The sequence below is a fragment of the Nomascus leucogenys genome, chromosome 3 (genome assembly GCF_006542625.1).
Source record: "Nomascus leucogenys isolate Asia chromosome 3, Asia_NLE_v1, whole genome shotgun sequence".
Classification (NCBI taxonomy): Eukaryota; Metazoa; Chordata; class Mammalia; order Primates; family Hylobatidae; genus Nomascus; species Nomascus leucogenys.
The window spans coordinates 88,127,751-88,145,630 of NC_044383.1; the positions used below are offsets into that span (position 1 = coordinate 88,127,751).

General features: G+C 35.1%; 1 protein-coding gene across 12 annotated transcripts in view; it reads left to right on the plus strand.

Annotated features, from left to right (window-relative positions):
* Positions 1–17,880, plus strand: part of GRIK2 (glutamate ionotropic receptor kainate type subunit 2) — a 672,448-nt gene that overhangs the window by 273,911 nt on the left and 380,657 nt on the right. For all 12 annotated transcript variants that reach the window (XM_030809503.1, XM_003258377.4, XM_030809504.1 and 9 more), the window contains one exon: positions 12,264–12,445. In XM_030809503.1, the coding sequence (XP_030665363.1) occupies positions 12,264–12,445 (182 nt within the window). The remainder of the gene's footprint in view (positions 1–12,263; positions 12,446–17,880) is intronic.

Consider the following 17,880-nt stretch of genomic DNA (forward strand, 5'->3'; position numbering starts at 1 on the left):
ATAATAAAACAGAAACACTAAGAACAGAAGTGAAAGAAGGTGACATCTTCATAGGCTCGCTTCTCCTTGTTTCTGTTTCTAAGGACTTACTGAATTCCCACACTTGTGTTTCAAGAAACTGCCTAGATTTTTCTGCTTAAGCCAAATTATTTTTTAGCTTAATCCTGAATTATGTTTTAACTGATTGTAACTATGAAACTCCTTCTCTTGGAAAGTGCAATCTAACATGATACCCTTCCTAAGTGTTTTTTACCAGCTACTGGTCAGCCTCACCTTCTACTGTCATAGCTTCTGCTTGATTCCCCATCTCTCCACCAAACACCACACAAGACATTTTAACTTTTTATATTCTCATACCATGGTGCTTTCTATATACTATTTTCTATTTCTACAATAATCACCCATCCTTGTCCACTTGCTAAATGGTTACCCATTCTGAACACTTCTATTGTGCTTTGGAGATTCTCACATTATTATACATAAGTCATTAAAGAAAAATGATTTGCATATCTGTCTCACCACCACCACCCTATAATCTCACAGGTGGTGAACATATACCATTTATATTTTTAAATTGCACTTCTGTATTCTCAATTCAAATACACAATATGTGCTGTCATGTATTCCTGATATACTTACATCTTTTAATCATTCATAAGATAAGATGTATTTTAAATAAGCACAATTACTAAAGACTTTGGGGTTGATGACATTATTTCTGGAACAAGAAGATAAAATAAAACCTGAGATTCTAAAGAGTTACATTCTACTTGGCATTCCCACCAGGACATAGAAATTCTGATAATTGTTAGTCATGAGCCCAGCAACATAAAACATCATAAGCTGTTTCATCAATGTCAACTTTAAATCATATTTGATGTATTAAGTGCCAGCATAAAACCAATAACAGCAGCATCCTGGGACAGAGCCAGAATAAGAGCTGTGAAGGATCATTTGCCGTTCATAACTGCATTGACTTGAGCACAAGTGGGGATTAAAGAACAGCAGGCTACCTAATCAGCCACTGTCTGGAGAGCTGAAGTTGGGTTATCACAAGCTGAGAGGGCAGTGAGAGCGAAAGAAAGACAGGTGTACATCTGAACAGGTTGTCAGGAGACAAAGGTGCCTGCGAAGTGGCCATCAGAGTTGAACAATGAAGTGTGTTGGTCCCACTGAGGGTGAGTCTGTCACACCGCCAGGATAGCAGATGATGAAGTATGTATGATGAAGTATGGTGAAGTAGGAGAAGAAATATACAGGAGAAGAAATATACAGGATATTCCTGGATTATGCTTGTTGTCTTCGTTTAATTATGAAGCAACTACCCCTATGTCTTCTGCTCTTAAAAAGATGCCAGTTTGGTAAAAAAAATAAAAGCGACTGACTATAAACAACCATTGAATCAAAATATTACCAAATTCTGGACACAGACCAAAGTTACAATAATCCTGTTTAAAGAGTTTCTAAAACATTGCTGTGATGCATTTCTGGGTTGTGTTTGTGTAGGTGTCTGTGTGCCCAGAATCCCTTTGAGGGAATCTTCTCAGTCCATGTAGTTCAGGCAAGGCTGCTTCAGTCACCCACTGATGCCATTCGGTAGGCATTGAACCTAACTGCAACTCTCCCACCAAATCACACCAGTCTGGGACAGAGGCCTTCCTAGGATACCGACAGAACTTTTGAGGAAAGTATCTTTTTATGAGTGTGAAATTCTGATTGTCATCTGTGCTATCAAATGGGAAAAAGGGAAGGAGTAATTAAGGTAACAGAGGAAAAGAGAACAGAGAAACAAAGAATTCCTTGTTTCAACCATGCCTGGAGTTTATTCTCAGTTATAGGAGACAATAAGTTACCTTTTTGCTCAGTGTAGTGTGAATTGGGCCTGCACATATTACCAAGAGAGTGCTGACAAATACAACTGCTTTTTCACTAAACTGTCCAACTTTTTATCTGCCCCATCTCATTATACCAAATATAAGCCCATGTGCAGCAGCTGTACAAACAGGACAAAAAAGAAATAGATAATAGGATGGGTCTAGGCTTTGGTCAGCAAAGAACTAAGCCACTGTCCATGACTGGTGCTCCAGCAAGCACAGCTCTTATATCAGTCACTAATGTGCTTATTTCTCTCATGATTGAGATGCAAGCAAATTTTAATAGTAATAAGCAAAGAGGTAGAATTAAAATGCAACATTAATTTTACTGGCCTCTCACAAACTGAAATATTCTGAAGAGAAAATTGAAATTAGCATATACTGAGCTTAGACCCTAAAGTGTTAGAAGCCGAAAGGTTTTAGCCTTGGCATGGCCAAAAGCACTGCTTACTTTTTGATAATGGCATAATTGCTTTTTTTCATATCAGTGAAAGCAGAAATAGGAACAGCATATTGACTTTATAAGTAATAGTCAGGCTGGCAGCCTGTATTAGTCTGTTCCCACACTGCTAATAAAGATATACCCAAGACTGGGCCATTTATAAAGAGAAAGAGGTTTAATGGACTCACAGATGACCGGGGAGGCCTCACAATCATAGTAGAAGGTTAAGGAGGAGCAAAGGCACATCTTACATGGTGGCAGGCAAGAGGGCATGCTCAAGGGAACAGCCTTTTTATAAAAAACAAAAAAAATCAGTTCTTTTGAGACTTACTAACACGAGAACAGTATAGAAAAACCTGCCCCCATGATTCAATTACCTCCCACTGGGCCCCTCGCATGACATATGGAGATCAGGAAAGCTACAATTCTGGGTGAGATTTGGGTGGGGACACGGCTAAATATCTTAGCCCTTGCCTTCCTTAACATTTCTCTGCTGGAATCACAGATAAACTCCATATAACACCTCAGTTTAGCCCTGGCTATGACCAGGTAGGTACTCCTTGGCATTGTTGTAGGGCTAGTCTTGCATATTGGACCCAGCCTCAATCATATGATGGGAGTTCTGGCACTCTCCGTCCACTTCATTTTCCTTAACCCTACTGCTTCCCCCATCCAGAACCTGAAACTTCTGGTTATATCTAAGACACCACCTAGTAGGACTGCATTCTGTTCTCCATGCTGTTCACTGTACAATTTTCTATGAAAAGACTGGTTTTTTGGAATCACAGTAACTCACTCCACCTGGCCAAGAGAAGCACAGCCACTGTCATAGTGTATGTCTGCTTTGGAGTTCATTGTATATTGAGTCAAATCTAAAATTTTATATTCTAGTAGACACTGAATATAGTTTCACCTAGGTGATTTCATGTATTTAATACTGCATCAAAACACCCTTGGCAAGTTCCTGCCTTCTTTATTCCTACCTTTCTGTCACTAAATTCTCTATATTTTAAAAATAAACCTTAAAGGTTATGAATTGCTGTTGGATATACAAATATATAGGAGCAATACTAGTTAGGAGGCTTTTGTTAGAATCCATTCGAGAGACTGTGGTAGTTTAGTCCAGTATGTTAGAAAAGGTAAGAGTTGGTCATTTTCTAGGTATTTTTGAAGGTAGATCTGATAGGATTTTCTAAAATGTTGGATATGGGTTATGCCAGAAAGAATGCCATCAAAGGTGACACCTATATTTTTTATTTGAGTAACTGGAAAGGTGAGTTGCTGTTATCCTACTTAGAGATGACTGAGGCAGGAGCAGCTTTGGAGGGTACAGAGATGGAGAACTAGTTTGGGAATACTGTTTGTAGTATCTACTAATCATCAAAACAGAGATGTAGCATTATTTAGGCACCCTGAAGGCCACCCTCACATTAACACCAACTGAAAAGTTCAAGGGCCTCCAAGGCCACCTTCACTTCTGACACCAGTTGTAATTTCAGGGGTCCCAAAGATTACTCTCAAGTTTGATAATTTGCTGGAATGAGTCACAGAGTGGACTGAAAGCTGTTATACTCATGGATACAATTTATAACAGCAAAACAATATAGGTTAAAATTGGCCAATGGAAGGAGTGCATAGGGAAGAGTCCAGGAGAGGTCCGTGACCAGACTTTTCAGTTGTTCTTTCCCAATGGATCTGTGGACAGTGCTCACTTCTCCAGGCAGTGACCTGTAACAATGTGCATGTAGTATTGCCAACCAGGCAAGCTCACTAGAGCTTGAGTGTCTAAAGTGTTTATTAGGGTTTAATCATGTAGACATGACTGGCCACCCACTTGGCTGACCTGTAGTCTCCAACCCCTCCAGAACTTGAGCTGATGCCGCATAGCTCAAAGCCCCTACCATGAATCACATTGTTAGACTAATCACATTGTTATCCCAAGGTGCCCAAGTAAACAAAAGCACTCTTGCTAGATAGGACATGCCAAGGGCTTAGAGAGTATCTCCTAGGAGCTAATGGCAAAGGCCAGATCTCTCTTTAGGTAAAATTAATTCTTTATTACACAGACGCCAAATAGAAAAGTGAATTTAAAAGTCTAGAGTTCGAGAAAGTGGACTGGTAAGAGATACGCCAGCGTACAGACAGTGTACTAGAGTCCTAGCAGAAAGTAAAATTCACTTAGATGGTTTTAATGAAAACATTTTGATAAAGATACCCCTTACAGGACTGCAGGCAAGATTTTGAGATCAAGTAGGGCCTGTTGAGGCACATATATAACAGCACACCCTGGGATCCAAAGGAAAAGCAGTTAACAGAACCAATGAAAAGGGTTAACATGTGCCAAGCACAGTGCTAAGTGATTTGTGTGCATTAGCTCATTTGATTTTTCCTATATGGTAGTAGTTATTATTACCAAATGCGTATAAGGGAGAAAACTAAAGTTTAAAACATTTAAATACCTTTGTCTATATTTGTTCAGGAGAGAGTTAATGACCTGGGACTCAGCCTGAATCTGCCTGCCACAGGCTGCCATGCCACTTACATGATTCCAAAATTTGACATTGTTATGCCACATGTAAGATCATCCCGTGGGTTTCAGCCGCTCTCCATGACTTACCCACAAAAGGGTGTCTAGTTAGTGACTCTCCCACTTAGGCGTTCCTGAGAGGCTTCTGCTTTGCCAGATCAGGGTTGTGAGCATTTCTGGTATGGAAGTTTACAAATGGGAGTGGAGTAGAAAAAACAAAAACATAATGGCCGAATTCTCCTGTGGAAGGAAGTTAGGGCAGAGGTAAATTAGACTTCCAGGAAAACAGAAGCAAAGGAAGTATGTATGTGTATGTTTCTAAGTGTGTACACACATACACACGTACATGTATTAAGTGTCAAAGTGTGTTTTCAGGATTTGGGTGTGTTTGAGAAGAGAAAAAAATACAGGATTTTAGTTGCAACTGACTATAAATTTGTACACTTTTAAAATGTTTTCATGGGATTGTAAAGGTCTGAATTCCTGCTGGAATTCTATTTATTTGAATGTATCATGGTTCGAGGTTATCATGTGTGTCTGGCTTCAAAGAGAACATAGTGCCTAGGATGTATCGTCTATGCTGTATTATTATAATGATTTTTGTTACAAAGCGTGGAAGGGCTTTGCCATTAATAAAACAATATAATGGATATGATTTAGCATCTAAAAAATAATCAAGAGATTTTAATATGGGGATAACCATTATATAATCCCACCATGCCTATCCCACAACCTGGGGTCAGATCCCATATTAAAACATGCCCCTAGACACAGAATTGGACTCAGAAACATTCTTGGCACAGTGCTTCATTTAGCTACAAATAATCAATTATCCCTGACATGCAAGTTAAAACTCATTTGCCACTTGGTTTATAATGTATCAAGCTAAAATGTTTTAACATGTTCTGGGTCTTCAATTTACTAGGTTATATCACAATTTTAAAATAAAGAAAATTTCAAAGAAAGAAGGCAATATCTCTGTAAAATTAGCGTTCAGACTTGAGTATGTCCCAAGGAGACTAGCCCTCCAATTCTATTTTGCATAGCTTTCTTTTCCTCCTCTGAGAAGGTGAAAAACTCTTTGAAAGTTTCCTTTCATTTCCCTTTCTCTTCTCTCTTATTTCTCTAAGCCCCAATTATCTCTGTTTTCAATGTTCTCTGTACTGAAAAAATCCACATCATCACCCACCTCCAGAAGGAGAGAATGGCTGATAAAAAATTGGAGATTGGATTTTGTTTCAGTGCCAATCTACTACTTGTGTCAAACCATTTTAAATTTTCTCATTATAGTTAGCTCTCTTCTCTATTTTTACAGCATTACCATACATTACAAAATCCATAGCTGGTACATATGCGCTATTTAGTTAGCTTTAAAACGTTTCTGTAGCCCACATACATTCTAATAAAATTAACTCTTTGAAAGGCCATACTTTGGCTTCTCAATAAATTATTATCTTTTCTCAACTGAAAAAAAAAGATGATGATGAAACATGGAATGTAGATGAATCATTTTTGTGTAGCTTATAATACAATGCATTTTGGGTTGAGTCTGAGCTTGCATAAAGACTGACTGAAATGATAAATAGGCCTGATGATTAAGCCAGGTGGCAAATCACTAGTTTGTGTAGCTGCTGAAATGGATACCTGGGTATGGGAGGAAACCTGGGACTCCCTTCCTGGGGATAGGGTAGACGAGGCCTGCCTTAGAAGTGGTGTGATTAATCTCTTTAGAAGAGAGTGCCAGCTGCAGTGTGCATAAATGGCTCCTCCTGGATTCTCCTTAAAAGCTAAATTGATGACAGTCTCTTAAAAGAGCAGCTCAGCCCTCTGTCCCTGTAAGATAAAGACAAACCTTGATTTCAGCTACTATTGAAATAAGTAAAAGCAGAAAAAGGTTAAAAAAAAGATAACAGTACTGTACTCTTAGTGAAGGAATTAGAGGTAATAGAATGTTACTCATCTACCAAAATATAGGGATAATTGCAATGTGGTACCCTTTTTTGTTAGAAGGTTTTGTGGAGCCCATCTGTGCAGATTGTTTCTTTTTTACTATCATTACATCAATTAATTACATTAGGGAAGAAGGGGACACTTTAATTAAAAGGCTGTTTTAAGGAGTTATAATTCTACTCTGTCATTAAATAATTTAACAATTTAAATAGGCACCAAATTTGTTAGTAAAGAATAATTCTGAAAATGTTTGTTTGCAAATTATTTATATTAACCACATTTTCAGCAAAATTAATTTTGCCTTTTTATTTCATCAAATCAAAGTGTCCATTGATTTCTTCATTTTGACCAACGGATCGTAGGATAGGAAGACATAGAAACCATCTCAATTATTTTGAGAGACTTATTTTTTCCTAAAAGAGAAAAACCTCTCATTTTACAAAGTATGCATATTTGCTTGTGTGCGATATGTCTGATTAAGGTAATCTTTTCTGAAATTGGCATTTTTAGAACCTGATGAATTGCAAAGAGAAGACATGGCTGGTGAAAAGATGGAGAGAGACCCACAGAAAAAAATATATAGCCAATAATGTAATTTAAACACATTGCTTCTACTTAAGTCCATACTTCTTTGGATAAAAACCTTCATCCACATAAGTTATACTACAGGAATGCCTTCGTGTATTTCACATAAAATGGGTGGATAAATATCTATTTTTTGGATGTCTTGAATGCATCTTTCTTTTTGTCAACCATCTTCCATTTTTATAGAGTGCGCTAAATAATAGAATTCAGAGACTTGTATCTAAATGTCGGGGAATAAGGAAAGCAAAGGATTAAGAATGAAAATAAATATGGAAATATGAGAAATAATATCATGGGACAGAACAAGAGAGGCTTAGAACCTAAGAGAAGATTCCAATCAACTCCTGGTGCAGGAGTTGATGGAAAGTGAGAATTTAAAAATAATGATTCTGCGTTCTGTATTTAAACAGTTCTCTAGACTGTTTCTGTCTGATTGAAATAGTAAACCATTTTTTTAAAACATTGAATGTGAAAAGCATTATAGAAACAGCTTTTGTATTTAAAAAAAATGCCAGAGTCAAACTGTATCTCATGCAGTTGAAGACAGAATAAATAATATTATTCCAGTCATTATATTTATCTAGGATCAGTGTGTTACACATAGTGGATGTGCAAAAAAAATATGTGGAATGAATGAATGAAGATAACATTTTACTCAAATTTTTAAGGAGGAGATGGCAGGTCCTACTAGTAGTGAGGTTTTTATCTTTTTTTCCACTCTTCAATGTTATTCCCCAGGGAAGCTGGCAAACTGAAATCTGTTACATTAATGCCAGCAGAGGTGTATGAGTGTGAAGAGAATAAGTAAACATTTATTTTACCTGATGGCTCAATGGACTATCCACATGAGCTCTTAAGAGACTTGAAAATACTTGGCAGTGTTTATCCTTAGGATGAACTCTACAAAAACTATTTGTGGATATTATTTTCAGAAAATTTCTATTTTGGGGTCAGCTGAGCTTTTTCAATTCAAAACTTATGAGCTAATATGTAACTATATAGCGCCTTTCCTTTGGTAATGAGTTCATTTCTTAATTTTTTTTTAATTCTAATGTTAGGTTTTGTATCTAAATCAGTGTCAAAATATCATCCAAAAATAGAGATAGTAGCTAGTACATTTTTAATACAATCTTTTTTATTACAATATTTTCCCATGTTAATTTTTAATTTAATATTTTTACAATATTTTCTCATGTTAGCCAATATAACCATAATGACAAACAGCCATTACTGAGAGTGTAATATATGCCAGTTTATTTTTCAGAGTTTTACATGTTAAACCATAGATGATTGTACCTTCTTATAGAGAAAAATATATCAAAGCTGAGAGTAATATAGTGCCTTGCACAAAGCCACATGGATTGTAAAGTTTTGAACTAAGATTCAAACCCAACACCCAGCTATAATAGACTAAATCCCCCAAATTTACATTTTACACTCACAAAATCTTGTGAAGTAAGTAAGGCAAAAGCAATTTTTATTTTCTTTATTCACCTAGGGTTACTAATTGATCGTTCTGCATTTATGGAAATAATTTTGTGAGAATGATAGAAATTTAAAATAAGAACAATTTAGGGGTAATCTAAATTAGCAATTCTTAGACATTTTAGTTTTAGTACTACTTTACATCCTTAATAATTACTGAATAACTCTAAAAGCATTTGAAATATGTGCTATATTCCTTGATACCATATTAGCAATAAAAATTGGAACATTAAACTCATTATTAGTTATTTAATAACAATAGTAAGCTAATTACCTCTTCACATAAATATTATGTTTTTATGATAAGTACCTAGATGTTCCAAAACAAAACAAAAAAAGTGAGAAAGGTAGCATTATTTTATATACTTATAAGTCTCTTTACTATTTAGTTTAATGGGAGGCAGGTGGATTTTCACATCTGCTTCCTCATTCAATCTGTTGTAACATCACATGTCCTGTAACATCTGAAACACTCCACTGCACATGTGTGAGAGAATGGAAGTTAAAAAATCGAAGGGCTGGGCACGGTGACTCATGACTGTAATCCCAGCACATTGGGAGGCCAAGGAGGGTGGATCATGAGGTCAGGAATTTGAGACCAGTCTGGCCAACAGGGTGAAACCCCATCTCTACTAAAAATACAAAAATTAGCCGGGCGTGATGGTGGGCACCTGTAATCCCAGCTACTCGGGAGGCTGAGGCAGGAGAATTGTTTGAACCCAGGAGGCGGAGATTGTAGTGAGCCAAGACTGCGCAATTGCACTCCAACCTGGGCGAGAGTCTGAGACTATGTCAAAAACAACAACAACAACAACAGCAAGACTACTTAGTATTATTTAAAAATAGCTAGACTTCAGGGACCCTTCTGAAGGGTACAGGTGTCTGTGGAGCCACTTCGAGAGCTGCTGATCTAGATAAAACTTTCATTTAGAAGACATAGAAATTAAGGTGTCTCATGGATCTGCTACTGATGATCGATTAGAGAGAGGCTGATACTTTCCTACAAGGGTATTAGATGTGGCTAAGATGGATGCTAAAACTGTCTTATGGAAATATATGAAGATGATTTTGAGTGGAGGTTTGTATTTTACCTCCCTCCCACTGATGACACAACAACCAACCCGCACAACCCTACTGAAATTACCCTTGCCTGGAACAGCAGTGATCTTGTTAAATTCAATAACTATTTTTTAAAAAGTACTTACTGAGATTTGTTTGTTAGCAACCCTTGACACGGCTGATCACTCCCTTCATTTTGACTCAATTGTATGATCCTCCCATGATCTCACACTCAGTGAAAGCACGCTCTCTCTCCAGATGCCCAACCAGAAGTCAGAAACTTCCCAGACTCTGATCTCTTCCTCACCAAGTGCTCTCAATCATCTTTTCTTATAAATATCTCAGTATTCCATCCACTTTTTTTTCTGCCTGATATTTTGCCCTGAATATGCATCTTACCTCTCTTGCGTTATCACTACTCTCTTCTAACTATTTCATTTTATTCCTTATTTTTATTTTTTTTTCCAAATTTTATTTTAGTTTCCAGGTGTACATGTGCAGGTTTGTTACATGGGTAAATTTTGTGTTGTGGGTTTGGTGTACATATAATTAGCTATTCTAAAATAACTTAAAGTGAAGCAATTTTATGGGGCCATGTGTTTTTAAAACAAAATATACCAAGTATATTGGTGAATTCACATTTTTTATTGTTAATTGATACATAATAATTTTGCATATTTATGGGTTATAATGTAATGTTTTGACATATGTATATATGTACTGATGAAATTAGAGTAATTAGCATATCCATTACCTTGAACATTTATCATTTATTTGTGATGAGAACAGACAAAATCTTCTAGTTATTTTGAAGTAAATAAAACCTTATGGTTAACTATAGTAATCCTTCTAAGCAACAGGACACCAGCATTTATTCTTCCTTTCTAATTGTAACTTTGTACCCACTGATCATTCCCTCTCCATCCCTCTCTTCCCCTACCCTCCATTTATTTTTATTTATATTTATTCCTGTTTTCAAAAAAGTTAAGTAACAGGTATGTATACATACATACAGACAGTACGCATGCTTGCACACACGCGCGCGCACACATACACACACTCGAGAAACAGAGAAGGAGAAAGAGACAGTTTCTGATTATTTACAAATATTTTGCTTTATCGTTGTTTGTCATACTGTATTGATGAAGGTAGCTTTTCAGGGAAAATAGAAATAGATAATAATATAGAGATGAGATTTTTAAAAGATAAGGAGAAAGAGTAGAAGGAGAAAGAAAATTGCTTCATTTGATCCAAGCTGCAATGGAATTGGATGATCATTTTTCTTTTCACACTTTTATATAGTGGATCTTTTGTGTCAGCTCTTTAATGTGTTTCATTACTTGAAGATTGTATAAATGAATACATTCAATAATTTGTCTCTTATTTTAAAATGCATCACAGTTATATGACTTATTGTAAATATATTCATTAATGTGATATATTTTTAATTTAATTATCAAGTACTTCTCTAGGAGAATGCTTACTTTACAAATGTGTGCAGGTATATTTACTTTTTAATTTAATGTTATTAACTAGAAAACAATACAAAAATTGTTAGCATTATTTTTTAAAATAATTATGGTTCAGTCTATTTAAAATGTATTTTATTAAGGAAAGTTCTTTCACTGTTACATATACACCAACTTGAGTTTTCAGGTTATTCACCAGAGCATTACGTGTTACTGAAGATGAAAACGAAGTAACCAAAGTTTCTAATAATAGGGAATAGTTACATAAATTAGGTGTGTGATAAAACATAGTGTTCATTAAAGGCAAACTTGAATAATAATCACTGACTTACAAGGCCCTCTAAGGCATTATCACAAAACAATTATTAATGTAAAATATGATACAAACAAAGCTATGTGTGTACATGTGTAAATGCACAGAAAGTGTTACGGAAAAACAGTATTTCAAGCCTTTAATAGTGACAGCCTACAGGGGAGTAGAACTGGGGTATAAAGGGAAACTATTTTGCTCTATGTCTTTTTATACATTTATTTATATTAACTTTTAGTCCTGTGTTTCTTTCATAACTTGAAAAATGCCCTAAAGAATTTGAGAAATGTTTATTTTAACAAAAATAACAGAGGATATGGAATTGTTCTGAAATAGGAATTTCAAGTTGCACCATTAAATACACTTATACATGGTCAAGAAAATTATGCATTCTTGGCCGTATCAAACTATCTCATGTAATTTATAATATACAAACCTATGTAACTACAAAAATTAAAATGAAATAAGAAGAAAATTATGCATTCTAATGAGTGTTTTCTGATTCTTTGGCCTACTCTATTTTTTATCTCTAATATTCTTTTTTTTTTCCATTTTAATAAAGGTCTCATTCGTTTGCAAGAGCTCATCAAAGCTCCATCAAGGTACAATCTTCGACTCAAAATTCGTCAGTTACCTGCTGATACAAAAGATGCAAAACCCTTACTAAAAGAAATGAAAAGAGGCAAGGAGTTTCACGTAATCTTTGATTGTAGCCATGAAATGGCAGCAGGCATTTTAAAACAGGTAACCTTTAAATTACTTCAATTCTTGTTTTCTTCATAAACTTGCACTTACAATATGATCTGCTTTTAAATCCAAATGTTATTGTTATGCAATCAATTATAATAACCTTGATGTAATTTTATGATAGAAAGTCTGACAATTGCTTTTAATTAATTGTCTTAAAAGAAAAGTAATGTAAACATTGATGATCTTCAAAACGGGTTGTTTGAAGTTTTGAAGTTATTTTCAAATGACTGCAATGCTGTTGGTTAATGAGATAGTTGATTAATGAGATAGTTATTTCTTTTTGTTTTGAAATGAGGGAGGGAACTAAGAGTCAACCAATTGAGCAGCTCACTCATTACAATCAACCAGTAGGAAAAAGATGTAATAGATTTACCATTTACCTGATATCTACTGTAAGAGACTTTACATATTTGATCTTATTTCATCATCACTACAACAAAAAGAAGTAGGGACTATCTCTACTTTACAGACAAACTGAGTCCCGAAATGAATAAGTAACTTAACCAATGTCAAGTAGCAAGAACATAGCAGAGGGATTGATATCCAACCTAATGATGCTAACAAGTATTCATTGCAGAATAAAGCATTGCCTGACAAAAACCAACCAACCAACCAACCAAACAAACAAAACCTTCTAAATCAATCAAACAAAACAATTTGTAGCTGTGAAATCTTTTAGTATTATGTCAGCATTATTCAGACCTAACAGCAAACTGGAAAAGAGAAATTACTATCAGTCCATATCTTACAGATGAAGGAACTGAAGTTGGGAGTTAAATGGCCAGAACAAGGCCATACATTTACTATGTAGTAGAGCCTGGATTTGAACACAAATTTTTGGATTTTGTTTCTTAAACTCTTTTATGCACACTGAGTTGACACCTTGGTAGCTTGGAACTAGTCAGTCATTTAGAAACCTCTCATGTATAGGATAAAATATTTCTACTAGAGAGTTATTCAGATTCAGATGTCAAATTATATCCCGTTAAATATAACTGCCAATAGTAAATGCCTGTTATAGCATGGTTAATTTATTAAGCAGATGTTTATCCCATATTCCAATATAAATGTTGATTTTCACAGTAAAATATTTAATTTGAATTGAAAATTGCTATAGTTTTATCTTTTGGATAATGAAGCATATGAGGGTTTTCTTTTTTTTTGGCAACGAATAAAACAATGCACTAACATAACTACTGAACTCTAGAGTCAAGATTTATTTCACATAATTCCCAAACAATTCCTGATCATGGTTAGAATACACAGGCTTGGAAAGGAGACCTTTCCTTTACTCCTGGAGTGAGTAGCACTAAGCTATTTCAGTGACAGAGCTTTGGCTGCTTTCTCTAGGCTTCTAGTAAGTATGTAAATGATCAGTTGTCTTTTCTCTAAAGAACTAACTCTCACTATTTTGCTATCTGGAAGGTGAGAAGCCTGTCACCTTTAAAAATTGAATTTCTTTCTGCCTTCTATTAGATATATTTATTATTTTATACTTGTTTTCTTATGTGTTCTTTGCAAACATGCTTTGTTTGCAAAATGAAAACAGAAATAATAGAATATTTAAATACATATAACAGAAAAATGTAATTTTAACAAGGTCAGTAGGTGAAAAATTAGAAAATAGGTAAAATGAGAATATGAAAGTTAAGATGAATCCAGAGTGACATTATTATACAGTATGCATCCTCTGAGGTCCTATACCGGAAGACCACAAATATGGTGGTGTTATTTTTAACTTTGTCTCACATTTGAATTTTCCAGTTATTCTAGTAACCAAGAAGAAAGTGAATAGCTTCTAGGAAATTCAGCAGTGCATTTAATAGGGTCTTATTTTGTGATTTGTGAATTTTTTCTGAGATTCCTGAACATTCACTGATGTTGGAACTCCTAAGACATGGTATAGGAGTTGAAGAGCAAAAATAGATGAGCTTTCAGCTAGTCTGGTTTCATCCAAGAATGAATATTAGGACTATCCAGAAAAAGAAATGGCCTTAATCAGTTTACTCTTGTGTGTTTGTTTGTGTAATTTATTTAATTTATTTATTTAAACTGATTGAGCTTTTACTAATTGAACAACAGTGAATTTGAAGTTTTCCTGCTAGAAAGCTTTAAAAGTGAGTGGAGCTTGCAGTTGAATAGATTTCCTCTGAGGCAAGTTGAGTACACTAATTGGCACTCATGCCTCCATAGCAGATGATTCTACCTCCATCCAGATTTATCAAAGAAAATACCCTAGGGCAGAGCCAAGATCCTCTGAAGTAAAACCTCACAAAGACATTATATCACAGGGAAAAAATAGTAATCAGGAACTTCAAAGTTCAGATCAGACAGTGTGAAATAAAAACTTTTAGCCTGGAAAAAATGTAAAAGAAAATGCTAATAAAATCCTACAGCGGTGAGAAGTAAAATAAAGTAAAAATTGAAGAAATGTGTATAGGCCCCCCTCCTATTGTTGACCTTGAGCAATATAATTTCTGGATCTTAACCTGAAAAATAAACTGGTTGCAGATTATCTGCCTAGATAACTGCATGTGTTAATTCGTCATATAGCGTTGTTAACACTACAACAGCTTAATGTTGGGATTTCTAATAATATTTTGATTTTAGAAAATGTAATCTGTAGTATTTCTTTTAGGAGAGATGCTATCACAACCGCTTTTATGTTGAGGCAATTATATTATTTGTGCATAAAAAGATACTGATTTTATTCTCTATAATGTGTTTGAAGTGTGCATACAATTCACTCGAAAGTAGCAGTAAAACATGCTATAATTAAAAGCAGGTCCAGAGCAAGTTATTTAAAAAAAAATTCTACTGGAAATTATTAACTAATCTTTTAAGAGAGTATTCCTGTTGTTCATTCTTTTTGAGTAAGGTTACAATGTAGGTACTTAATCAAAAATAACTACTATTTCTACCTCCAATTTTTTGTTTGTTTGTTTGTTTGTTTGATGGAGTCTGGCTCTGTCGCCCAGGCTAGAGTGCAATGGTGCAATCTCAGCTCACTGCAACCTCTACCTTCTGGGTTCAAGCAATTCTCGGCCTCAGCCTCCTGAATAGCTGGGATTACAGGCAGCCACCCCCACGCCCAGCTAATTTTTTTGTATTTTTAGTAGAGATGGGCTTTCACCATCTTGGCCTGGCTGGTCTTGAAATCCTGACCTCGTGATCCACCTGCCTTGGCCTCCCAAAGTGCTGGGATTACAGGCATGAGCCACCGCGCCTGGCCTTCCAGCGTTTTCTACATCATATATCACAGCACATAACTGATCCTTGTTTTCAAAATCAAAAGCTGAGACAAGGTCAATGAAAGCCAGAAACAGACTCCAATTACCCTCATAGATTTCTTCTCAAGGTGATGAAGAAAAAACCTGTAGCCATTGGAAATATATATGTCAGAACAAATCATCTTTTTCTCCACCATCTCAACTCCTTCCCCTGCACCAAAGCAGAATTTGATGCACTTGCCTGAGACGTCCGTGTTTTCAAATTTTCAAGGAAGGAACAGGCAAAAATTTTAGAATTCATGGAGTCAAAAATTGTTCTACATCTGTGGGAATATGAAATATACCACTTTAGAAAATGACATGGATTCCAAACTCCTCATTAGAGACCTGGAGTCCATGTTTACTCACTGTCTCACTTTGTTGGACAGTTTATTCATTCTTTTCATGTCCTAGTTTCCTCACCTATAAAATGAACATAATAATAGGACTGACTTCTAGGGTTTTTATGAGGCTTAAATATGTAATGTGCTTAGAATAGTATCTGACACATTTTAAGCATTATATAAGTATTATTTTTAGTTATACATCTGAATTATTATTTCTTTCAATTACCTTTATCTCTAGTTCTATACCTATGGAGTTGATAAAGTAAAAAAAAAAGCCAAGCATAATATTGAGCTGTCATTGAATGGTACTAGAGATAGGGAGCCATCTGAACATATCCATCAGGAGCAATGAATGCTTTCTACAAATATAATCTTGTAAATTTGTATTTAATAAGGGAAATTTGGTCTTATTTTGCTTGAGATGAAATTTTAATCCGAATATTATTGGTTTATAAAATTATTACCCACTCAAGAAATATTATTTGGTAATTTGATACCTAAATTTCCTGTGCTCAATTCTTTGATGCCACCTTTCATTAACCAATGTTTCTCCCTTTTTAAATATATTTGATACATTCCAAATTTTTCACAAATATCTATTCCTTCTTAAAGAATTCATGTTGCAGAACTACAAATTCTATCCTACCTAACTGGTTAATGCCGATTTATGAGCATGATGCTTTTCTTATTTTTATTTTTTATTTTTAATTGTTGTGGGTACATAGTAGGTGTGCATATTTATGAGGTATATGGGATATTTTGATACAGGCATACAACATGTAATAATTACATCAGGGTAAATGGGACATCCATCACCTCAAGTATTTATCCCTGTGTTTTGTTTGTTTGTTTGTTTTGAAATGGGGTATTGCTCTGTCACTGCAGCCTTGGCTTTGGGAGCTCACATGATCCTCCCAACCTCAGCCTCTTGAGTAGCTGGGACTAAAGGCATGTGCCACCATGCCTGGCTATTTTTTTTTTTTTTGTAGAGATGGGATCTTGTTATGTTACCGAGGCTGGTCTTGGGCTCAACCAGTCCTCCTGCCTTGGTTTCCCGAAGTCCAGGGATTGCAGGTGTGAGACACTGCACCCAGACAGCATTTATCCTTTATGTTATGAACAATCCATTTGTACTCTTTTAGTTATTTTAAAATATACAATTAAATTATTATTGACTATAGTCAACCTGTTGTGCTATCAAATACTAGATCTTATTCCTTCTATTTTTTTAACTCATTAATTTCTACACGCAGAATGTAGCTGAGGCAGCTACTTCATAAATGAGTTTTTGTAGCTAGTGGCTTGTGGAAGGCTATCAGATATACCTGAGAATAATTATTTCCTACTAAGAACTCTTCATTCAACTGAAAATGCATTGTTTTTTAATTGTCCTTGCCAACTGCTGTTCATTGATAAGCAATTATTTCAAAAGCATTCTCTTATATGACATGGACACTTGTTATAACTGAAAGTTCTAACCCAAAAGTCCTTGTTTTTGAGATTGACAGTCTAAAATTGATGACGACTGTAGAAGAGTGAAATAAAACACAGTAATTTGTGACTAGTTTATTAATAACAACAAAAACATTTCTTTAATTATATGTACTTTTTAAATAAGAGTGGTAATTTACATTTCCTTCATTAATGCTATGGAAATGTCTCTAAAGAGCTAAAATAAATGCCTGTTGGCATTGTGTTTTGCAGCACTTTTTTCCTAATTCAGTAATATTGTTCATTAAAATAAAATGGTGTTCCTCATTAGGGTATTTGTAGAGAAGACATTACGAATGTAACAAATTAAGATGTGCTAATT